Here is a 19,690-nt window from a genome sequence, read left to right on the forward strand (position 1 = left end):
CTACTCTCTCAGAGAAGTGCACTGGTGCCTCAGTGTCATTATTCAGCCCTGCAAAAATCGTGAGTCAGGCCACCAATAATGTAACAGCTCATCTTATGCCTCTCTCCTCCCCTTAGGCCATACTGGGATCATACTTTCAATCTCTTCTCTGAAATAATGGATGCCAGGGTGTTTTATTGAGGTCCTGTAAAACTAAGATTTTGAAGTAAATTGCATAATTCCTAAAGCTGACACCAAATGTTTGGAGACTTCTGTAAGAAATGCAAGCATGCGTGATGCTGCAGCCCCAAACATCAGTTGTATGAATCTGCTTTTCATTTACTGGTATCCTGTTAAAAACCCCAGTTCTTTGAATACTCATAGTATTTCTGGTAGTAAACTAAGTCGTCTTAACTTCTCTCAAGATATTTATGGCCAGTTAAAGCTATTCCAAGAGTATGGAGCAGGCCAGAATTCAATGGGTTTTACCACAATCTTTTATTAAGTTTCATTTCCAAAGGTCTCACCTGAAAGACAAATAGAATTAAACAGACATGCAACATTGCTTATGAAAATTAAGCAGTTATCTTCGTAGTCCAATACTGTAAAGCTTGATTTATTTACACATTTAAATGTGAACAAAGGACTGGCGTGGGCAGATCGTTTTGTACATTCAGCCAGCAGAGGTGCTGCATTCCACAGCAATAACTTACAGGTAAGATACACACTGAGAATGCATTAAGTGCTCTGGTGCATTGAGAAGCCACACAGTGTGGAAGTAACAGATGTCAGTTCACATTCGATAAAGCAGCCAGGAGATAAGAGTTGAGGAGCTATACTACAGTTTAGTGAATGAAACAGCAGGCCGCTGATTTTTTTGCGCACAGTTTTCCAGCTCCTGATGCTGAAAATGCTGCGCATCTGGAAATCTAAGCATATTTTGCTGCCTCTCTGGGATCAGCCCTGGGGGAACTGAAGTTCTGACATACACATTAAGGTGCTGTACACAGCAGGTTATTTTTCATGCTGCAAGGACCAGAATGCAGCACAGGGCTCCTCTCCTTTAAATCTTCATGTGCTGTTGAGCTGTGTTTGCTGCAACCACAGGCAGGGACATTGTCACCTCAAACCAACAAATACAGACTTTGGGGTACAAATAGCTTCCTGTTTGTGGTCTGTAAGCTCTGAACTAGAAGGGGAATACAGAGTTTATTTTGATCCTGAGCTGTACCCTCCCTTCTGTCAGACACTGCAGAAGTCACACAGATGTCTGGGTTCAAGGGGCCCTTGGTTTTGTCTTCTCAGCACCACGGTGAGAGGGAAGCTCTAAGACCGTGCTGAAGAGCAGCAATAACATCTTTTGCAAGCTTGAGAGGAAGAGCAAGAAAGGGGGAAGTACATAAGATACAAAAAACTCTCACATTTTAAAATTCAAGTATTGAACATAGGCAGCAGGCAGGAGAGAGCTGCAGCCTGGCAGTTTCCAACCACTCTCACGGTGGCCAACGCAGCCAAATGCAACCCTCAAAACATCAGTGCACTGAGTTGAGGTTCACAGCAAAAAGAACACCTGGGGCTCAACTGATGGGGCATGACATCATCAAAAATATTGTCATTTATGTGCTCAGAAAGACATCTTGGAGGCCTTTGTCAGGAACTTTACAAAAGCAAGTCTTGCTGCAGTTAAAGGGAACTGTCATTATTAAACAGAAGTATTCAAACGCACAGAGATAACACAAAGTTATGCAAAGCATGACTAAAGGCAAGAGTCTTTGGGGGGGGGAAAAAAAGGCCAAAACAGCATAATACAAAAGCCTTGGTTATGGGTGGAGGAAATTTCAGCCAGAATGGAAGACTGCCCTGTGCCCACAGCTGAGGGCTCTCTGGGAGAGAGGAAGGCTGGGCCAGTAATTGGGCAGTGCTTAGGCTGCAGGGCTCTGGAGAATCACAGAATTGGGCTGGAGAGCAGCCCAGAAAGAAGCACAAGCAGGGGTTCAGTGTCTGAGCAGCACTCTGCCCCTGGAGAAGTGCTCTGTGTCTGCCTCTCACGATGTCGGGTCCAAGGATGAGGAGAAAAAACCTGACCAGCATTTACCAGCTACAAAGTCTGCACAGCAGTCAATTGCAGTTTTTAAATACCTACTGAAAAATTCAGAACTGAGAAAACGACCTTCTGTTACACATAATAGGAGTCAACAGCAAAACACTGGGTGCTTCTGATTAATTATTTTATACCACAGCAACAAATATAATAATGAAACCCAGAGACTATCACCACGTAAAAAGTAGTTTGTAGCTATGCATGGTTTAGCACAGCTTGTTTTAAAACAGTATGTCTCTGGTTTCAGAACTAACAGGTCAAAACAGCCCCTGCCTCACTGATTAAAAGGAAAGAGATAAGAAATGCCAGCATTCTTGTACCCTTCCCATTTAGCCTCCCCTGTTCTACTTTGTTTTGTGGTGATACTGAACAAAAGCTGCACATAAATTCACAAACAATCAACTACCAGGGATGCAAAGCCAAAGGTATTAAATCAGCATCGCTGCCAAGTCCCACAATGTGCTGGCAGTATTAGCCCATTAACATTGTTGTTTTACTTAAACACAAAAAGTATTGAGGGCAAAAGAAACGCTGTTGCTAAGGTTTCAGAAGCTGTACTGTACGGGGATGCCACTGATAAGATCTGAATTGTCAGACACGCCAAGTTGGTGAAGAAACTTCACATACTGGTACACGTACTGCCACGAGGCATCCACTCTTTGTAGCGGGGAGAGGGAGGGTTATAATTTTTCTAAGCTGCACAAAAATGCCAAAGAAATCTCAACTATTTCCCAACTGAATTAATATTTGTAGTTGGCAAAGCAAACGTATATGAAAGATGAATTCTGTTGTCATAGCTATACACAAGTCAGGGGAGTTGGAAATTTTTGGTAGTGTGAACAGAAACAGGTCAAGAGTCAATAAAAAAAAAAAAAATTGCAGAAAGCCACTATTGCCAAGTCCAAGATCCTCCCAAACCCCTTGGTGTCAGAGTAACCACTTAAAAAATGTGCAGAACACAAGCACTGTTCATTTCAAATAAAGTCTTCTAAGGCCCTGGGGACGCTCCACCATGCACACAGCCCAAGACACACCGAACAGACTTAATATTTTGTTTCCCAGCAAAACAATGGCTTTTAGAGAAGATGATGATATCACAGCACCACCATTCATTGCATGTGCCAGTGAATGCTGTACTTTGTCCTTTTCACTTGACAAATTCCCCCCCCTCCATGTCTATTCTCCTTTTATATCAGCTTCTGGCCATCTCTGGGAAGCTGGAAAGATAAATATCACAAGTACACAATGCTCCATTTATTCTCAGTCCTGTGTGCTGGACTGTGCACAATTTTTTCTTCTTTTTTTAAAGAAATAAAAGGTGAGGACACCACAGCCTACAACACCTGGACTGGGCTTTTTAACTAAGGAATGTCACACCTTTAAGCATTTAAGGCCACTAAATAAAGTTGGAAATTCTGCCTCAGAAAAGAAACCCAACAAAAGTGATAGGACCTCATGAAGAAGTACAAAAAAATCGCAGCAGATATCAGTCAGATTACTATTCTCATTTTTTCTTGCTTTTGTATGTTACAGTGCTCCCCCTGCACCATTAAATCCAATTCAAAGCTCCTGCTATGAAACCAGAAAAGTGACAAATAATCTGTGTCCCAAGAGGCCGTGTAATCCAGAGATGCTACAAAACCAATCACGCACGGTGCGTGTGTTGCTACAGGATGTGCCCAAGATTCGTGTTCTGGAGGAATGAAGTAGCTTGTTTACTTGAACCAATTATGCTGCTCTAAAGACACAGTCAATTGCCGTGTTCGTGCTTGAAAACAATCACATTTTATTGCCATATTAAGGTAGTTCGGTGGTCACGCCAGAGACGTGAGGATTTACAGCTCTTCTGAAAATCCATCACAGTCTCTGTATATGACAGATGAAATCCTGCTCTCCTCTCTCTGTGAGCAACTCCTGAAAACTTCTGTTCAGAGATAAACCCACTCCCAGCAGGACTAAAAACTGCACAGTCACCGCTCTTCAAACAGCTCTACGTTTTCACAGCATCTGCTATCTCACCAGTTTCATATTGCCATGATACCGCACTCACCATTTAATGGATCCAGACAGCAGCCTTCAGTGAGAACTGTGATTTACTCCTTGCCAAGATGAATACTCTCAACTTCACAACTATAGAGTTGTTTATTTGAATAATCAGCCTTGAAAGTTAAATTTGAGATGAGCTTTAAAGTCATTGGTTTTACGCTTGCTTATATTTTAATGGGTAAATAAATAAAGGTCACACTTCTGACAATTTAAATAAGTCCCTTAAAGGTCACTCACTCCTTTTTGCTGTGCTCCAGCACCCGATAAGGTGGAGCAGAAACTCCTTTGGAACCGTGTTGCTCCTGCACAATTGGTAATGTAGCTGGAGTATAAATTTCTGGCATGTTGTCATTGTTCTCTAGGGCACCGTAGGAAAAAGAAGCTTTAAGGTCAGGCTGAACTGCAATCCCTTTATCGTGCATGTTCTGCATGCCTGAAAAGAGCAAAGACAGACATTAAATGCTTAGGAACAAAAGTGCAGTCTGTTAAATCACCAAAGTGCGCAGGCTCGGGGTTCACGATACGTGGCTCATCAGTTCCTCAAGTGCTAATTGAAAGCCGTAATGTTTTCCTGCTTAGCATTAAAGCAGCTAATGGAGAAATGACCCTCAAGTGAATGAGAGATGGCAGTCAGTCATTTATCAAGTGCCGTGTATCTTTTATACAGCTCACCAGGAAGAGTTTAGCACTACTTCCCAAAAGAAATTTCTGCTCCCCTGGCCTCTGTCCCTTGCAGCACAACTCAGTCTTCCCCAGTCCTTGTTTCTTCCTGCTGGATGGAGACCAAGGCTGACCCTAAAGCACATGCTCCAAACTGGTTCATCTTCCCAGCAGCCAAGTGGACAAGGCTGCTCTGACAGTGTTTGACATAGAATCATAGAATCACTAGGTTGGAAAGGACCCACTGGATCATTGAGACCCCCCTGGTGTTGGAGGATCCAGCACAAGCTGCATCCGAGTGGGACATCACCTCTTCTCTGCTCCATGCAAAACCCATGTACCCCTCACAAGGGCCAAGCAAACGAGATAAAAACCTAGAAGACAACACAGCCCCCTGACCGATCCAGAAACTTAACAGAGACGAAAGCTGAAGCTTTCATGCTAAGCTTAAGAGAGATGGATAAACCACTGTGGTTTTACTGTTACCTGGCATAGCATCCATCGATATGTAAGGTTCAAATGGCACAGGTTTCTTCCTATTTCTTGTGATCAGGAAGACACCTAGGAATGCTATGAGGCACCTAAGAGAGAAGAGAAGATCTGCTGAGACAGCTGTGATATTGAAGAGGATGTAGTGTTGCACGTTGCTTATTTCAAGTGCCTATCTGGTAGTACCATAAAGAATTCCAAATCGGAAGTGAAAGAATTGTGAAGTTGGAATTACAGGGAACCGTCTCAGCTGAAAAACCCTCCTCAGCTATATTGAATTCCACCCAGCAATCAGAACAATCTCACCTTTTGTTTACAAATTCCCAGGGAAAAGTTTTCTTGTTGATTAATTAATTAATTAAACTTGACTAACTAAAGGGGAGAGGAAGCATATCAAAATTTGGTTTTCTTTGATGGATTTCCAGGATTTAGCAGCCTGACCTTTGAAAGGCTTCCCATCAGTAAGCACACTAACAACTGTTTATCCTGATTTTTACAGTGTGTTGACAGAGAAAGGCACAGCTCATAGCATTAATCTCCCCATTGTTTCTTTATGTATGAATCTGACAGATATTTCAGAATGTCCTCCGATTATGGAAAGCTGATCTCATTGAGATATTGTTCTGGGAGTAAATACCAAGTTACACAGCAAATGTTTTACTGATCGTATCTGCATCGTGTGAGTGCCTGTGCCCTAAAAAACAGGGCTGCACAAGTGCAGTCACAGTTCAGTGGAGGCTCACAACAAAACCTGAAATAGATCTCTCAGAGATGCCTTCTTTTGATTATTCTGCAATTGTTGATTCATAGAATCAATCATATAGTCATGGAATGGTTTGGGTTGGAAGGGACCTCAAAGCCCATCTAGTTCCAACCCCCTGCCATGGGCAGGGACACCTCCCACTGGAGCAGGTTGCTCAAAGCCCCATTCAGCATGTGGCTTGAAAAACAGACCACACGCATCAACATCCAAGCCGATCTCCAGTCAGTAAGGGATTTAGTGTTTAATGTTGTACAATTAGGCATAACAGCATTACAGGATTCCTCCAGAGCGTCCGTCATCACTCAGACAGGATGCTGACCTCTGTAAGCCAGCACCTGCTCCAACAGAGAAAGCGTGTTCAGTCTGTCATCTCCCAGACAGAACATACCTCCAGCGTGGACAGACAGATGGGCATTTTAAAAATTTTAGTCACATAAAGAAACACTTTCCAGTTTTCTATTACGGAAACTTTAACCACTCACCCGAGGGCAAACATACATATATGGAGAACATCTTCACCAGTGAAGTCCAAGTAAAAAGTTGCTCCTTTAAAAAGAAATAATTAATGACATCTTTCTCACATGAGCTATCAGCGCTACATCTCCAGCACTAATCTCTCCTGAAAACAAATAACGTCAGGTTCCTATTTTTACAGGCACCACCTTTGGTTTTTAATGATCTTAAAATAGAAAAAAGTGGACTGATTTATACTTGAACACAATTTATTGTCAAATCTTTTAGAATTTCACTATCAAAATAGTCATATTGGCATAACTAATACAGACAACAGTAAATCTGTACAGCAGCACAGCAACCTCCTGATCTGAGACACCTGCACACAGCTCAAACCCACGAGATGACAAGCGTCCTTGGCGTCCAGGGTGTCAAGAGGAGAAGCTTTCTGGCTCCTACTCTTTCCATTTCCAATTGAAGGAATGTAAATAAGAAGATGAATCTGAGAGCAGCATATGGCCTGGGACATGATAGGAAATAAATTTTAGCCAAAGAGTAGGCCATGCTGTCTCATGACATCAAAGAAGAGCGTTGAAAGGCAATGTGTAATTCACAGGGGGAGCGATTGCCATCATATATCTAGAGAAGCACTGCTATTTACACTGATAGCAGCCACCACTGGCAGGTAGATGCACTTTCTCCAGTGCTGCGGTAGTGGTTTGATTGGGCTTTTCCCCAGTTTTGCTCACACGTCTAACTGCCAACAACACAACTTTAAAAAGGTTGCTTGTCCGGTTGGAAGCCTAAGAGGGATTTAAATGCTCATCTTTGTTCATGCAGACAAAGCTTTTCCTGCATGGGCAAGGGCTGGACCTGGAGTAAACTGCTCAGAAAGAAAAGTGCCAATAAAGTTGTGAGCAGCTGTATCCTAGATATAACGCAAGCAAGGCTTTCGGGAAGAGAACTGTAACCTCTGTACGGAGGAAGGAAATATATTTATATGCTGTATCACATACTTCTTAACAAAATCCAGATAAAATGACGCAAGGAGAAATGTTAGCTGTGTATTCCGGTTGCACGTCCAAAAGCATAAATCACCCTCCTTTCCTAAGCACTAGCGTGGTGTGACTAACACAGCCTCAAACGTTAAGTTCTGTCTACTTCAAACATGACAGAACTTAACAAAAAATTTCAACAGGCTAATGGGATTATTTGCATTTTTTGTATGAAATAAAGCCAGCTGCCGAAGAGAGATGACAGGAAAATACAAGTCATCATCTTGCTGAGTATTCACCTTCCTTGTCTGCAACTGAGAACTGTTTTTCCAAATCTTTTGCACCACACTGTGCATGGTTACCTGCTGTGATTGCCACTGTTGTGGACAAGATGTAGCTGATGCTGGCGATCTGGGATGAGTCGTACAGCTGGGAGGCTTGAGCTAAAAATCTGCAGTGAAATAACAGACAACAGGGGTTGAGCTGGGAAGGACACTCACATTGTACAGCAGTTAGCATGGACTTGTACAGCCTCCTTTTTGGAAACACTTTTCAAGTGATGTGTACATTTAAGAAACTTTATTCTCCTTTCACTAAACGTGCAGCAGCATCCCTTGAAATTAATATAAATGATAGAAGAGTGAGCCTTATAGCTGTACGAAAGGCAGTGAAATTACTGCCACTGACCAAGGCGAGAACGCCACTCACATTTTGAATAGCTCTTTATGCCCCCTGCTACCAGCTTTTTATGTTATTCTAAGTAAAGAGGAAAGGACAAGAGACACACCATCACTACCTCTGGTTCTGCACTTCCATTTCAGCCAATGCACAGACGCTGTGTTCAGTTTGCCACCGTTTCATTCCTAACTGTGTTTTGCAAATACATGAACGATATATAAATTTGGCATTGAAACTAATCGGCAGCATCACTACACAGAAAAGCAAAGAACATCACTATCCCAGGCTCCCGTGACATGGATTTGAGGGCAGGTCATAGAAGAGAATGGATAATGCTTCTCCTAAAACTTACTCGGCGTTCTTAGAATGGCTAACAAACATCCCACTAACTACTGATCCACTGAAACCAGCACAATTAGAGACAAAAAGAGAGTGAAGGTCTTACATTGCCTGGAAGATTGCTGTAGCAATCATGCACACCAGCATGATATAAAAGATAGGGTAGTCAAGCTGTAAGTTCCCTTGTATGGAGACAACGATCATGCCAGCCACAGCCTTCACGGTCACAACAGTCATGGAACCTGTGAACATTTACCAAGATTCAGCTGGAGCACCGCTGTGCCACGCATGACTGGCAGCTGCAAACAAAACAGAGATCTACAAGCACTTGAACCCTCCTTTTGCCAGGCCAAACAAGGGACGCAAACCACATATTTTATCCCCACCTCTGCCGGTTTCATTCCCAGCTTCACCAGAATGACCTTCAATAAATTGCTTCACCTTTTTGTATCACATTTCTCTTGTCTACAGGACAAGAAGCATTTACTGGCTTGTTTAAGTGTTTGAACAGTGTTATGGAAGGATACAGGTTTTCATTTCCGATGCCATATCGGCTTGGCTAACAGGGCCAAGGCAGTTTTCAAAACAAGAATCAGAAAGGGTCGCTTCCTTTCCATTTCTTGAAAGCACAAGCTAGGGTGTTCAGAACGAGGACAGCTTTGTCTATAATTCACACAGCCTCTGAGGCATCAGTTGCTGAAACCCAGCCCCAAACAGTTCACAAAAAGACAAAAGAAAAGACACTGCCATTAACTGAAGCTGCATAAATAGTAAAAATTGAGGACTGTGACACAGACTCAACAGCACATCAGACTGCATCACTGCCTTGATATTATTCATACTTTATTAAAGTTTAATTGATTACAGTTTCTTAAAAAAAACCCAAACCAAATCAAAACAAAAAAGAGTGATGTGAAGAAAGGTACAAGTGAAATCCTGACCTTTCCAAAGTCACTGTGGGATCCTGCTGTGGGCTGTGAGGATATCAAAAGTATCCTTTGACCCTGTGCCCAGAGGCTCTCCCGGTTTAAATAGGGACAAACTGGCATGGCAGAGGATTTATCATTTCTTTAGCCATACAGCAAATCTTCCCAGAGCCAAGAAGATTCTTGTAGGTCAAATATTCTGCCTCATCCCCTGAAACTGCCTTCCTTATCCACTGAACAGATTGGATATCGCACCAGGCTTTGCATCCACAGATTAAGAATGTTAATAAATAACTTGCACTTCCAGTATTGGGCAGATTGTTCCTCCTTATGGGAAATAATTCTTAATTGTTCAAAGGTCATTCACAAAGATCCTAAGAATCTCTGCAGGGCATTGGATTCATCTAATTTGCAGTAATATTTCTAGAGCAGATTGGTGAATTTTATGACTAATTGCCTCGACGTAATTCCCTGTGTCATAGATGCTTCAGTTACTGCAGTTTAGTGTGAGAAGATCTTACGAGTGCACATCCACTTACCCAGTAAAGCTACCAGCAGAAGAATAACTACAATGTAGTTTGCATTCTTCTCCTTGTAGAAATACAGCAACAGGCAGAACAGGATGATCTCCACAAGCTATAAAAGAGAGAAATAAGAATATTAAGAAACGCGGGGTATTTGGGGGTGGCAGTAAATGGGATTCTGAGCCAGTCAAACATTTACGCCAAGGGAAAATTGAATGAAAATGAGGATCCTCCACAATTATAGATCAAATTTAGCATGATCTGAGATTCTAATTGGATGAGCTATTCAATAGCTCCTTGCGGAACAGGAAACATGGACACTTTTGACATTACATTCCTGGTAAAGCAGCAAATCAAAGAATCCTGACAGAACATTCACATCAGAGATCTCAGCCTGCTTTCCATAACGGGGTTCTTTAAGTGGTCCCTGGAGCTCCCGTCTGAGGTTAACAGCCAAACTTATCCCCATTAAAAAAAAATGACAGATTTCATAAGATTTTCAATGAGAAATCAATGGCTTCAGAGAAACCCAGTCTAGAAAAGCCCAGATGCAAGCACAGTATTTGGACACCTCTGATGGTGACAAAGAGCAACTGCCACAGGTTGAAGCTTGTAGATCAGGGAGCAAGCAAGCTATTTTAGAGCTTTTCAGTTAAAGATATTTATGTCCTAACAAAATAATTCAGAGAAAGAATGGGAGAGTTCCAAATTAAGCATGCATGTGTCCATGTGGGTCCGATGCTGAGAAAAGCTGGCCTAGGTTCATTAGCAAGTACAAGGACTATTTCGAGCAACCAAAAAATAATGAAAAATGCTTTCAATGAAATTCCCAACCAGGCACACAGCAGAAAACTGCCCCACGTTTTATGGGCCCTCTTACCATGTACAACAGAAATGGCCAGCTCACTAGATGCCTAGTGATATTTTCTCCTGTCATCTTCTCATGACTATTAGGTCCAAATGTTATCAGCAGATAAGTTCCAACAATTGCCAAACCACAGCCTACAAAGGACAAAACATAGCGCCCTTCGGCAACGAAAGGACAAAAAAAAAAAGCGAGGAAACAGTTAGTGGGTTAGTGTGGATGCACAGAATTAATATCAAACATGCACAGTGGCCATCAGTGACATCATGCACATTCCTCTGATTCATTCCTCTGCCTCACTTTCAAAAGATTAGAACGAGAAACACCCCAGGCAATGTGTGTGCTGTGAGTTAAAAACAGCTCATACCAGGTAGCATCTGCTAAACAAACTGGAGTGACAAGATCTGCACCTGGGGCTTATCCTGCCTGGCACTGCCCACAGCTCATTTTCTAGGAAGTAGAAGAATGAACGCCCCAGTTCTGCAAAAGCTTGCACGTGTATGGAATCTGGCTGGTTCAGTCATGCCTGCATTATTGTAGAATCAAGACCCTAGGCTGCAGCTTCAGCCCAGAGAACCAAAATTCACCAATCCTGCAAACAAACACCATTTCCACATATTTCTAAAACCTGTGAGATTCAGGTCATGTGGCACAAGTTGGAAAAAAAGCCCAAAAGAAATCTATTTTTAACAAAAAGCAGAGAATCACAGAATCACTAGGTTGGAAAAGACTCACTGGATCATGGAGTCCAACCATTCCTATCAATCACTAAACCATGCCCCTCAGCACCTCATCTTTTAAACCCCTCCAGGGAAGGTGAATCAACCCCCTCCCTGGGCAGCCTCTGCCACTGCCCAATGACCCCTTCCATGAAAAATTTTTTCATAGAAGATGACACATTTCTTTGAAGAGGTACTATAGATTATGGAGATCTCCCCATCCTTCTAATTTTGATTCCTGAGAGGCCCTGCTGTGTGTTGAACAGCTTGTAAACAGAGAGGAAAAATGAAAAGGAACTGCGGAACTTACTCAAAAAATCCTTGGGCTTCCATTTTTCTTTAATAAATATAATTCCTATGATTGCACTAGCTATGAAAAAGGAGAGAGAAACAGTGAGTTAGGTATCAGTCCAGCGATCTCACAGTGGAACACACTCAGGCTTGTCTGGCCACTGTCTCTTTTCCCCCTTACCTATAACAGACACTGCACTGAGTGGCACGATCAGCGAGAGAGGAGCAAAGGCATAAGAAGAAAACACTCCCAGCTCTCCCAGCACCAGCAGAAACAGTCCAGACCACCAAGTCTTGGTTTTGAAGTAGGCTCGGGGGTCTTTGGAACCTGCCAGTCGGATGTGGCTGTATTTCTAGAAAAGAAAAGAAAGGCAAAGAAGCTTTGGCATGCTCGATGCTTCTTTATATAGGACATTGAGGCAGGATCGATATCAGCTCCATGACGCTCACCTGGAGGTTGAGTGCAATACTGATAACAAGGTGCCCAAAAATAGCCAGTAACGCACCGATCAAGTTCTCCTGTAAAAACAAAGTAAACGCACGGGTATTAAATTTAGCCACTGGACCCTGAAGGAAGTTGAAGCTTTTAGCACGGTTTGGATAACAGCAGACTTTTAGAACAGTTCTTGGATCACCTGACAATGAAATCTGTTTATCTTCCTCCCTTTCTATGGGATCTAGGGCAATTCAGGTAAGTTCCCTGTGGCTGTGTTCCAAGTCTGTGGAGCTCAGGTGAAAGACAAACCTTCTTTCAAAGACACTTCCTACAAGAGACTCAAGTCAGTGTGCATATATTTGCATTCTTTGCAGTTTCTCAGCGAGGAAGAAGATAAAGCTAAAACCAACAACCCATTCACTCATTCTTTCCCATGAAAAACTCTTTTTGTGAGGGTGTTTGTTGCCCTGGAATTCAGCAGAGCATGGATCAGGGACCTCTGAATTCTGCGGGTCATATTTTATGAACTATTCTGCTCTCCACTTACACCATCTGCTGGTTCAGTAAGTAATTCAGCCCACTTGAAGAAGCAGTTGGATTATCCCTGATTTTATTTTGCTTTTCATATGAACCAGTTATTCCAAAGTAACAGGCAACTGGTAGCAACTCCTAGTAAGCTCCCAAGCCCTTCCCAGCTCCACAGTAATTCTCACGGGCTAAAGACAGAATCTGAAATGAATAAGGGTGTAAAGCAGGCTGAGTCACAAAGGAAACCAAGGAGTAAACAGAAGAGCCTGAGGCTAAGCCAGGCCACTTAGTATTTGTGTTCTTCCAACAACTGTCTAAATCTCATTAAGTGTTATTATTTCAGTGCAGGTCTCCAAGATTCAGTGGAGCATTTCCCTTTGATTGATTTGGGATAACCCAGCTCACCTTAGTATTCCTCCCTTTGCAGCAAATACACTATTATTGATCTTCTCAGACACAGTAAGACAAGGACCTTAAGGTTCCCAGTTCTTGTCAGTGGAACAAGCAGCTCTTTGTCAGGATGGACAGAAATAAGATTCACTCAAGGAGCTTTATTCAAAAACACCTGAGATCGTCCAACAACAGACAGCAAAGTAGGCTAGAAAATGTTGCTTGTGATCACAGACGTAGCCAGCATGGTTTGCTGGTCAAGCAACTGGATTCCAGGTTAGAAGACGTCGAGGAGACAGTGCCTGGGCTGAAAAGTCCCCAAGTGGAGCACAAGTTTGCGATTATTGAATTCAGAGCTGTGAGAGCTTGTGAGCCAGCGTCAGTCTAGTCATCCTTTACACCTAGGATTGTGTTCTCAGCAAAGCACTGTTCCCAGGGGACAAAAAGCCCTCAGTGCTGGGATTTTCCGAGCACCTTCAGAATCAGGGCTTTAGGGGAAATTCAACAGGGAACAGCTCCATTCCCAGTTGGAGAATAAGGAGGAACTGCAGCAACACATCCCATCTCCGCTGCAGGTTCTCTGTGTGACTGTGGGATGAGCCATCTGAAATTCAACCACTGAGCAGAGAGCAGACTAGAACATCTGCTCTCAGTTACTGACGTATGGGCACCCTGCAGAATTTATTGCCCTGAATCACATTTAGAGGCTCACACGGTCTTTGAACCACCAGACACCCTTTCTTCACTTTGTCTAGCTCTTCAAACCCAAAAGTTTCTCTTCCTTTCTCTCACTGCTTATGTATAGAGCGTATAATGCACTGGGCCCTCCCAGCACAGCTAAATACAAACAGAGCACACTTTCTGCAAAAAATAACCAAAATACAGTGGCCTTTTCAGCTTTCATGAACCGATAGGGCCTTCTAAGGACAGACTGGGGTAGAAAACTGACCTTGTAAGAAAAGGAGTCAGTGTGGGGCTGCACAGAAACCGCTGCTGTGGCCAATGGAAGCTGCTGAAGCTGCAGATTTGGACTGTTGCCTCCTTCCATTTTGGTTGATAGGAGTGTTTGCTTTTCAGTTTCTTTGATGTTGGAACACCTCTTCAGAGAAGAAACTCTGCTGGAACTGCTGTATCTGTAGCTTGGTGCCACTTCTTCCCACCCATCCTGGTTTTTCGGGCAAGCAATAACTAGTTGAATGAAGCAGAAGATGCTCTGTAGCCTGCCTACTGCTCTCCTTTCCCCACTGGGCTACACTGAGACAGCGTGGGCACCATGGGTGGAAGTGTAGATAAGTCCGTATTTCCAGTGAGTCTGTGGGGCAGCAAGGTTATATCCCTCCAAGGTGACACTAAGGAAAAGGAGGAAAAGGAGAGGAGGGAAAGGGAGAGGGGGAATAGGGGGGAAAAAAAAGAGATAATTAGATCAAATGATCTCAATAGTCCCAAATGAAATGCTGCTGAAGGGTAGTCCACAGAAAAGTCCTTGGAATTAAATAATCAGCTGCACGTATCAGCAGAGTTTAAATGCCTTCTCACCGTTTCCCACACAGAAACTCACACAGCTTTTGCTTTACAAGAGCCCCCAAATGAGCCCGGCCCCAGGTGTGACACATTCAACTGGCATTTAACATCAGGTCCTGCCGTTTGGAAAGCGTCGCATGAGTCATGCCAGCCCCACGCACTGGGGATGACAGCACTGCTCTTCCTGCAAACAGAGGTCAATTTGGGTAATTCATGCAAACAGAGCTTGGAGGATAAACTCCTGGGAGCCAGACTTATTACTGGTGTCTGGAGAGCATCGCACACAGCAAACGCGTCTGACAGAGCACGAACAACCCTGAGCAACAGACACTAGCGGGAAGACTCTTGTACAGAGGGTGATGCGAGTGTACAAACATTCCAGGGGTGGGATCCTCTCTAAGATGAGAGGAAATGGCCTCGAGTTGCACCAGGGCAGGTTCAGATTAGACACTGGGAAGAATTTCTTCACCAAGAGGGTTCTCAGCACTGGTAGGGAAGTGATGGAGTCTCCACCCCTGGAGGTGTTTAAAAGCTGGGCAGATGAGGTGCTCAGAGATATGGTTTGGTGGCAGATAGATACGATCAGACTAGATCTCAAAGGTCTTTTCCAACCATATAATTCCATGATTCTATGATTCTAAGTGATACCTCCAAGGTGATAAGTGATACCTCTAAGCTCACTCCAAGGCCACACACGGTGTCGGCTGAGCGCCCCTCAAACCCAGACCCTGGCTGATCGACCTGGGGTCACAACTCACAGAATCACAGAACGACCAAAGCCTCGAAGGAACCACAAGGACCATCGAGTTCAGCCCCTGTCCCTGCCCAGGACACCCCAACACTCACACCGTGGGGCTGAGGGCGTTGGCCAAACGCTGCTGGGATATTGTCAGGCTTGGAGCTGTGACTGCTTCCCTGGGAGCTGTTCCAGGGCTCCACCACCCTCTGGGGGAAGAACCTGCTCCTAATATCCAACCTAACCCTCCCCTGACATCTTCCTGCCATTCCCTGAGGTCCAGAGAGAAGAGCTCAGCGCCTGCTCCTCCTCCTGCCCGTGTGAGGAAGCCGCAGACCATGAGTCCCCTCAGTCTCCTCCGGGCTGAGCAGACCCAGTGACTCCAGCCGCTCCTCGCACGCTTCCCCTCTAAACCCTTCACCGAGTCCCTCCGTGAGGCGCTCTCCGGGCCGCACCTCCCGGCCAGCCTGCGGGACCGAGACAGCGCAACCCCGCGCCGCGAGGGGAGGGACCCCAGCCCCGGCCCGGCCCGGCCCGGCCGCCCCGCACTCACCGGCCCCTCCGGCCGCCCGGGCCGCGACCTCAGCTCCGGCCCCGCTCCCGGCCCGGCGCCCGCCCCGCCCGCTCCCATTGGCCGGCACAGCTGCCACTCGGGGGCGGGGCCGGGTCGGAGGCGCCGATTGGCTGCGAGGAGGGGGCGGGACCTGAGCGGGCCAATGGAGAGACACCCTGAGGGAGGGGGCGTGGCCTGACGGCTAATGAACGGAGCCTCTGCGGGGAGAGGGCGTGGCCTGACCCGGCCTATGGAAGGAGCCTGACGATTGGTTGCAGCGAGGGGGCGTGGCCTGAATCAGCCAATGGACGGAGCTCCTGCGGGGGTGTGTCTTAACTCGGCCAATGAACGCAGCCCGTCGATTGACTGCGGGGACCGGCCAATGGACGGAAGTCGCCTGAGGGCGGGATCGTGCGGAGGCGGGAGGAGGGCGCTGGGTTCCGGCAGAGCGCCTGCGGCGGGCCGGGCCCTTCCCGGTCCTCAGAGAAGGAACGAGCAGCCCCCGGGCCATGCATCACCCGCCGGAGTCCGCTCCTCCCTGTCCTCCCCGGCCGCGGCTCTTGATGCGGCTCCAGCCACCGGAGCCGCCTTAAGGCGAGTGTGCAAAGCGGCTCCGGGGCGCCACCTTAAAACCGGCAGCGCCACCTTAACCGGGCGCGCCCGCCCCGCGCGGCGCTGAGAGCGCGTCTGCGATTGGGCGCTGGCGGCGGCCCGGAAGTAGGGGGCGCGGCGACTGGAGGAGAGCGGGGGCGCCGTCGCCTTGGCAACGAGAGCAGGCCTCCCGCCGCGGGTCGGGGCTCTGAGCCCCTTCCAGCCTGGCCTTGAGCACCCCCAGGGCTGGGGCAGCCACCCCTGCTCTGGGTAGCCTGGGCCAGGGCCTCCCCACCCTCACGGCAAAACATTTCTTCCCAAGATCTCGCTCAGTCTCCTCTCTTTCAGCTCAAAACCGCTTCCCCCTTGTCCTATCCCTGCCTCCCTGATCAAGAATCATGGAATCATAGAATCACCAAGTTGCAAAGGACCCAATGGTTCATCGAGTCCAACCGTTCCCATCAATCACTAACCCATGTCCCTCAGCACCTCATCCACCCGTCCCTTAAACCCCTCCAGGGAAGGTGACTCAACCCCCTCCCTGGGCAGCCTCTGCCAGTGCCCAATGACCCTTTCCACGAAATATTTTTTCCTAATGTCCAGCCTGACTCTCCCCTGGTGGAGCTTGAGGCCATTCCCTCTCGTCCCGTCCCTTTTGTAACAAAAGTTTAGATCAAGTTTGTTAAATAAACTTCATAATCACGACTGATTACAGTATGAGAAGTGGCAATGCCATATTACTTGTTTAAGCCTTAAAATTCCTTCCCACAGAGCACCCATCCCATCTCCCACCCACTCAGCTTTGGCCCTGGTCCCATTCCCAGTCTTCCTGAGCTCCCCAGGATGCAGACACTGTATTGCATTTCTTCTGAAACTCGGAAGCAAACTCGAAGAAAGCAGTAGAGTTAACTTAGGTGTAGTGACAGCACAGAGTGACCCCTCCCGTCCTTTGCTACTCTTCGCCCTTCATGGCTGTGTAGGGATTCCATCGGTGCCTCTGTTATCTGTTATCCCGTCAGTTATTCCTCTGTTATCTTTTATTCCATCAGTACCACTGTTATCTGTTTTCCCATTGGTTATTCTTCTGTAATCTGTTATTCCATTGGTACCTCTGTTACCTTTTATCCCGTCAGTTATTCCTCTGTTATCTGTTATTCCATCAGTACCTCTGTTTTCCCATCGATTATTCCTCTCTGTTGTTCCTGTTATTCCATTGGTTATTCCTCTGTTATCTGTTATCCCATCGGTTATTCCTCTGTTATCCCATTGGTTATTCCTCTGTTATCTGTTATCCCATCGGTCATTCCTCTGTTATCTGTTATCCCATCGATTATTCCTCTGTTATCTGTTATTCCATCGGTTATTCCTCTGTTATCCCATCAGTCATTCCTCTGTTACCTGTTATCCCATCGATTATTCCTCTGTTATCTGTTATTCCATCCGTACCCCTATTATCTGGCCAGCAGAGGGAAGCAGGAAGATACTTCAAACCCATCCCAGTTCCCCAGCTTGCACACTGCAGGGTTCTTTTCAAGTCCAGACACTCAGATGTGCCAAGGTCCTGCTGGGCTTTCTGCATCCAGCTTCCAAGCTATTTCCTCTGCTGGTGGAGCGAGGATGCCCACAGTTCCCGCTGACAGCCTCCTGCTGTCTGGAGACTACGTGGTAACCCCAGAACTCTGAAAAATCACCTTTAGTAAAAATTTCTGAAACTTTGTGTAGCACCGATGTAAAGTAGGCAAACCAAGGAAGTGTTTGGCATCTTCCCTTTCTTCTCCTTCCTTTGATCTCTTCCTCCCTGCTTGTCTCTCCCATCTTAGTGTATCAGGGATGTGTTATTTCAGGATTGAACGGCAATCAGGGATATAGAAGACAAAAGATGAGGGGAAATGATCACTGGAGAGAAGTTGCTGAACTACCTTCTCTAGGCACTATCCCCCTGGTCAACTTCCAGGAGTTCCAGGTGACCTGATGCTAAGCTCTGCCTAAAACAGAAGAGGCAGAATCTTAAGGCAGCTTCACAAAACACTCCCTTCCCTTTGACAACTTCTTTCTTGAAGGGCAGAGCCAGCAGGAAGCCAAAGCACAAACTACACAAGGGCTTGGCTGTGTAAACAGGCACCTCTTATCTTCTGTCTTCCCACAGACTCTGGGCTTTTCTACAGGCCCCCAGACAGGTGAAGTTCAGACACCTGTAATTTAGATTTCAGCCTGCCACAAACTCCAAAGGTTTTAGGAACAGCCTGGTACTCTGGGTGACTGGGAAAGGTGATGAGCCCTCCCATATCTCTGCTTATATCCCAGTCGTTTCCTTCACATGTGCTAAAACTCCATGTACAGGTGCATATGAAATGCTCGCCCCAACATCTGCCAGATAATCTCGCCATCTGTTGTATTAGGAGAAATCAGCAAAGAGATTTCATCTTCAAGAAAATCAGAAATTCCATGGAAATGCAATGCACCTAGAATAACAATAAAAAGCACACGGTATTGAACCGTCTTGCAACCCCACCCAGTCAATAAAACTACCAACCTGGAAAAAAAAAAAAAAAGCTGAGTACAAGTGTACTTCTGCTGCTGGATCTTGACCAAAAGCTCTGACCTTAAGGACACTTCTGCCCCTCTCAGAGCCAAAGCATCTCCCTGAAGAGCTGAGCCAGCTCAGACCCTGCAAGGACTGAAGGAACAGCGATGCTCTAACACTGCAAACAGCCAGGAGCGGAATAAGCCTCCCGTACCACACCCCAGCTTCCACAGATCCCTGGGAGAGGTGAAGGGACACCCAACAGAGGGGATAAAAGCGGATGGAGGAGGAGCTGTGAGTTTAGTGATCTGCCTCGTCGCTACAGCAAGGATTCACTGAGAAGAGAAACTGACCCTTGCTGGGAACGATGATACCGGTTTGTTCCCTACAACTGCATCCATTGCATTAGCCATGTAAACACGTAAGGAATTTAACTTAATTTTTCTTGGGCACAGATAGAAATTATCTTACTAAGGATAGAATAGATAGATAGGGCACAGATAGAATTATCCTACTAAGCTATGAAGGAAAAGAATTCATTATGTGTATTGACTATATTATATTTTTAAAAATGCTTTATTTT

General features: G+C 45.6%; 2 protein-coding genes across 3 annotated transcripts in view; both read right to left on the reverse strand.

The window, feature by feature from the left end:
• The window catches only part of SRRM1 (serine and arginine repetitive matrix 1), an 83,748-nt gene that overhangs the window by 58,915 nt on the left and 5,143 nt on the right, over positions 1–19,690 (reverse strand). The gene's annotated exons all lie outside the window — the stretch shown is intronic.
• Positions 467–16,047, reverse strand: NIPAL3 (NIPA like domain containing 3). 2 transcript variants are annotated; one of them, XM_069875019.1, is made up of 13 exons: positions 15,993–16,047; positions 14,132–14,531; positions 12,279–12,347; positions 12,010–12,181; positions 11,848–11,907; positions 10,834–10,979; positions 9,969–10,065; positions 8,610–8,745; positions 7,849–7,937; positions 6,521–6,584; positions 5,273–5,367; positions 4,364–4,559; positions 467–1,168 (listed from the first exon to the last, which is right to left on the reverse strand). In XM_069875019.1, exons 2-13 carry the CDS (start codon positions 14,228–14,230, stop codon positions 1,099–1,101), a joined length of 1,293 nt encoding a protein of 430 aa, XP_069731120.1. In that variant the 5' UTR covers positions 14,231–14,531; positions 15,993–16,047; the 3' UTR covers positions 467–1,098. The 2 variants fall into 2 exon arrangements, with proteins under 2 accessions (XP_069731120.1, XP_069731122.1); XM_069875021.1 differs by lacking the exon at positions 467–1,168 and adding an exon at positions 1,743–3,297 and having other exon boundaries at positions 15,993–16,040.

This window comes from Phaenicophaeus curvirostris, chromosome 23, assembly GCF_032191515.1.
Source record: "Phaenicophaeus curvirostris isolate KB17595 chromosome 23, BPBGC_Pcur_1.0, whole genome shotgun sequence".
Classification (NCBI taxonomy): Eukaryota; Metazoa; Chordata; class Aves; order Cuculiformes; family Cuculidae; genus Phaenicophaeus; species Phaenicophaeus curvirostris.

Excerpts from the sequence above, each read along its gene's own strand:
- NIPAL3 (XM_069875019.1), bottom strand. The coding sequence starts at position 14,230 with ATGGAAGGAGGCAACAGTCCAAATCTGCAGCTTCAGCAGCTTCCATTG. Across the intron at positions 10,980-11,847 it reads GAAGCCCAAGGATTTTTTGA|GGCGCTATGTTTTGTCCTTT; the intron begins GTAAGTTCCGCA and ends TCGTTGCCGAAG. Across the intron at positions 1,169-4,363 it reads CTGGAGCACAGCAAAAAGGA|TTCAGAGCTTACAGACCACA; the intron begins GTGAGTGACCTT and ends TTCCCCTTCTAG.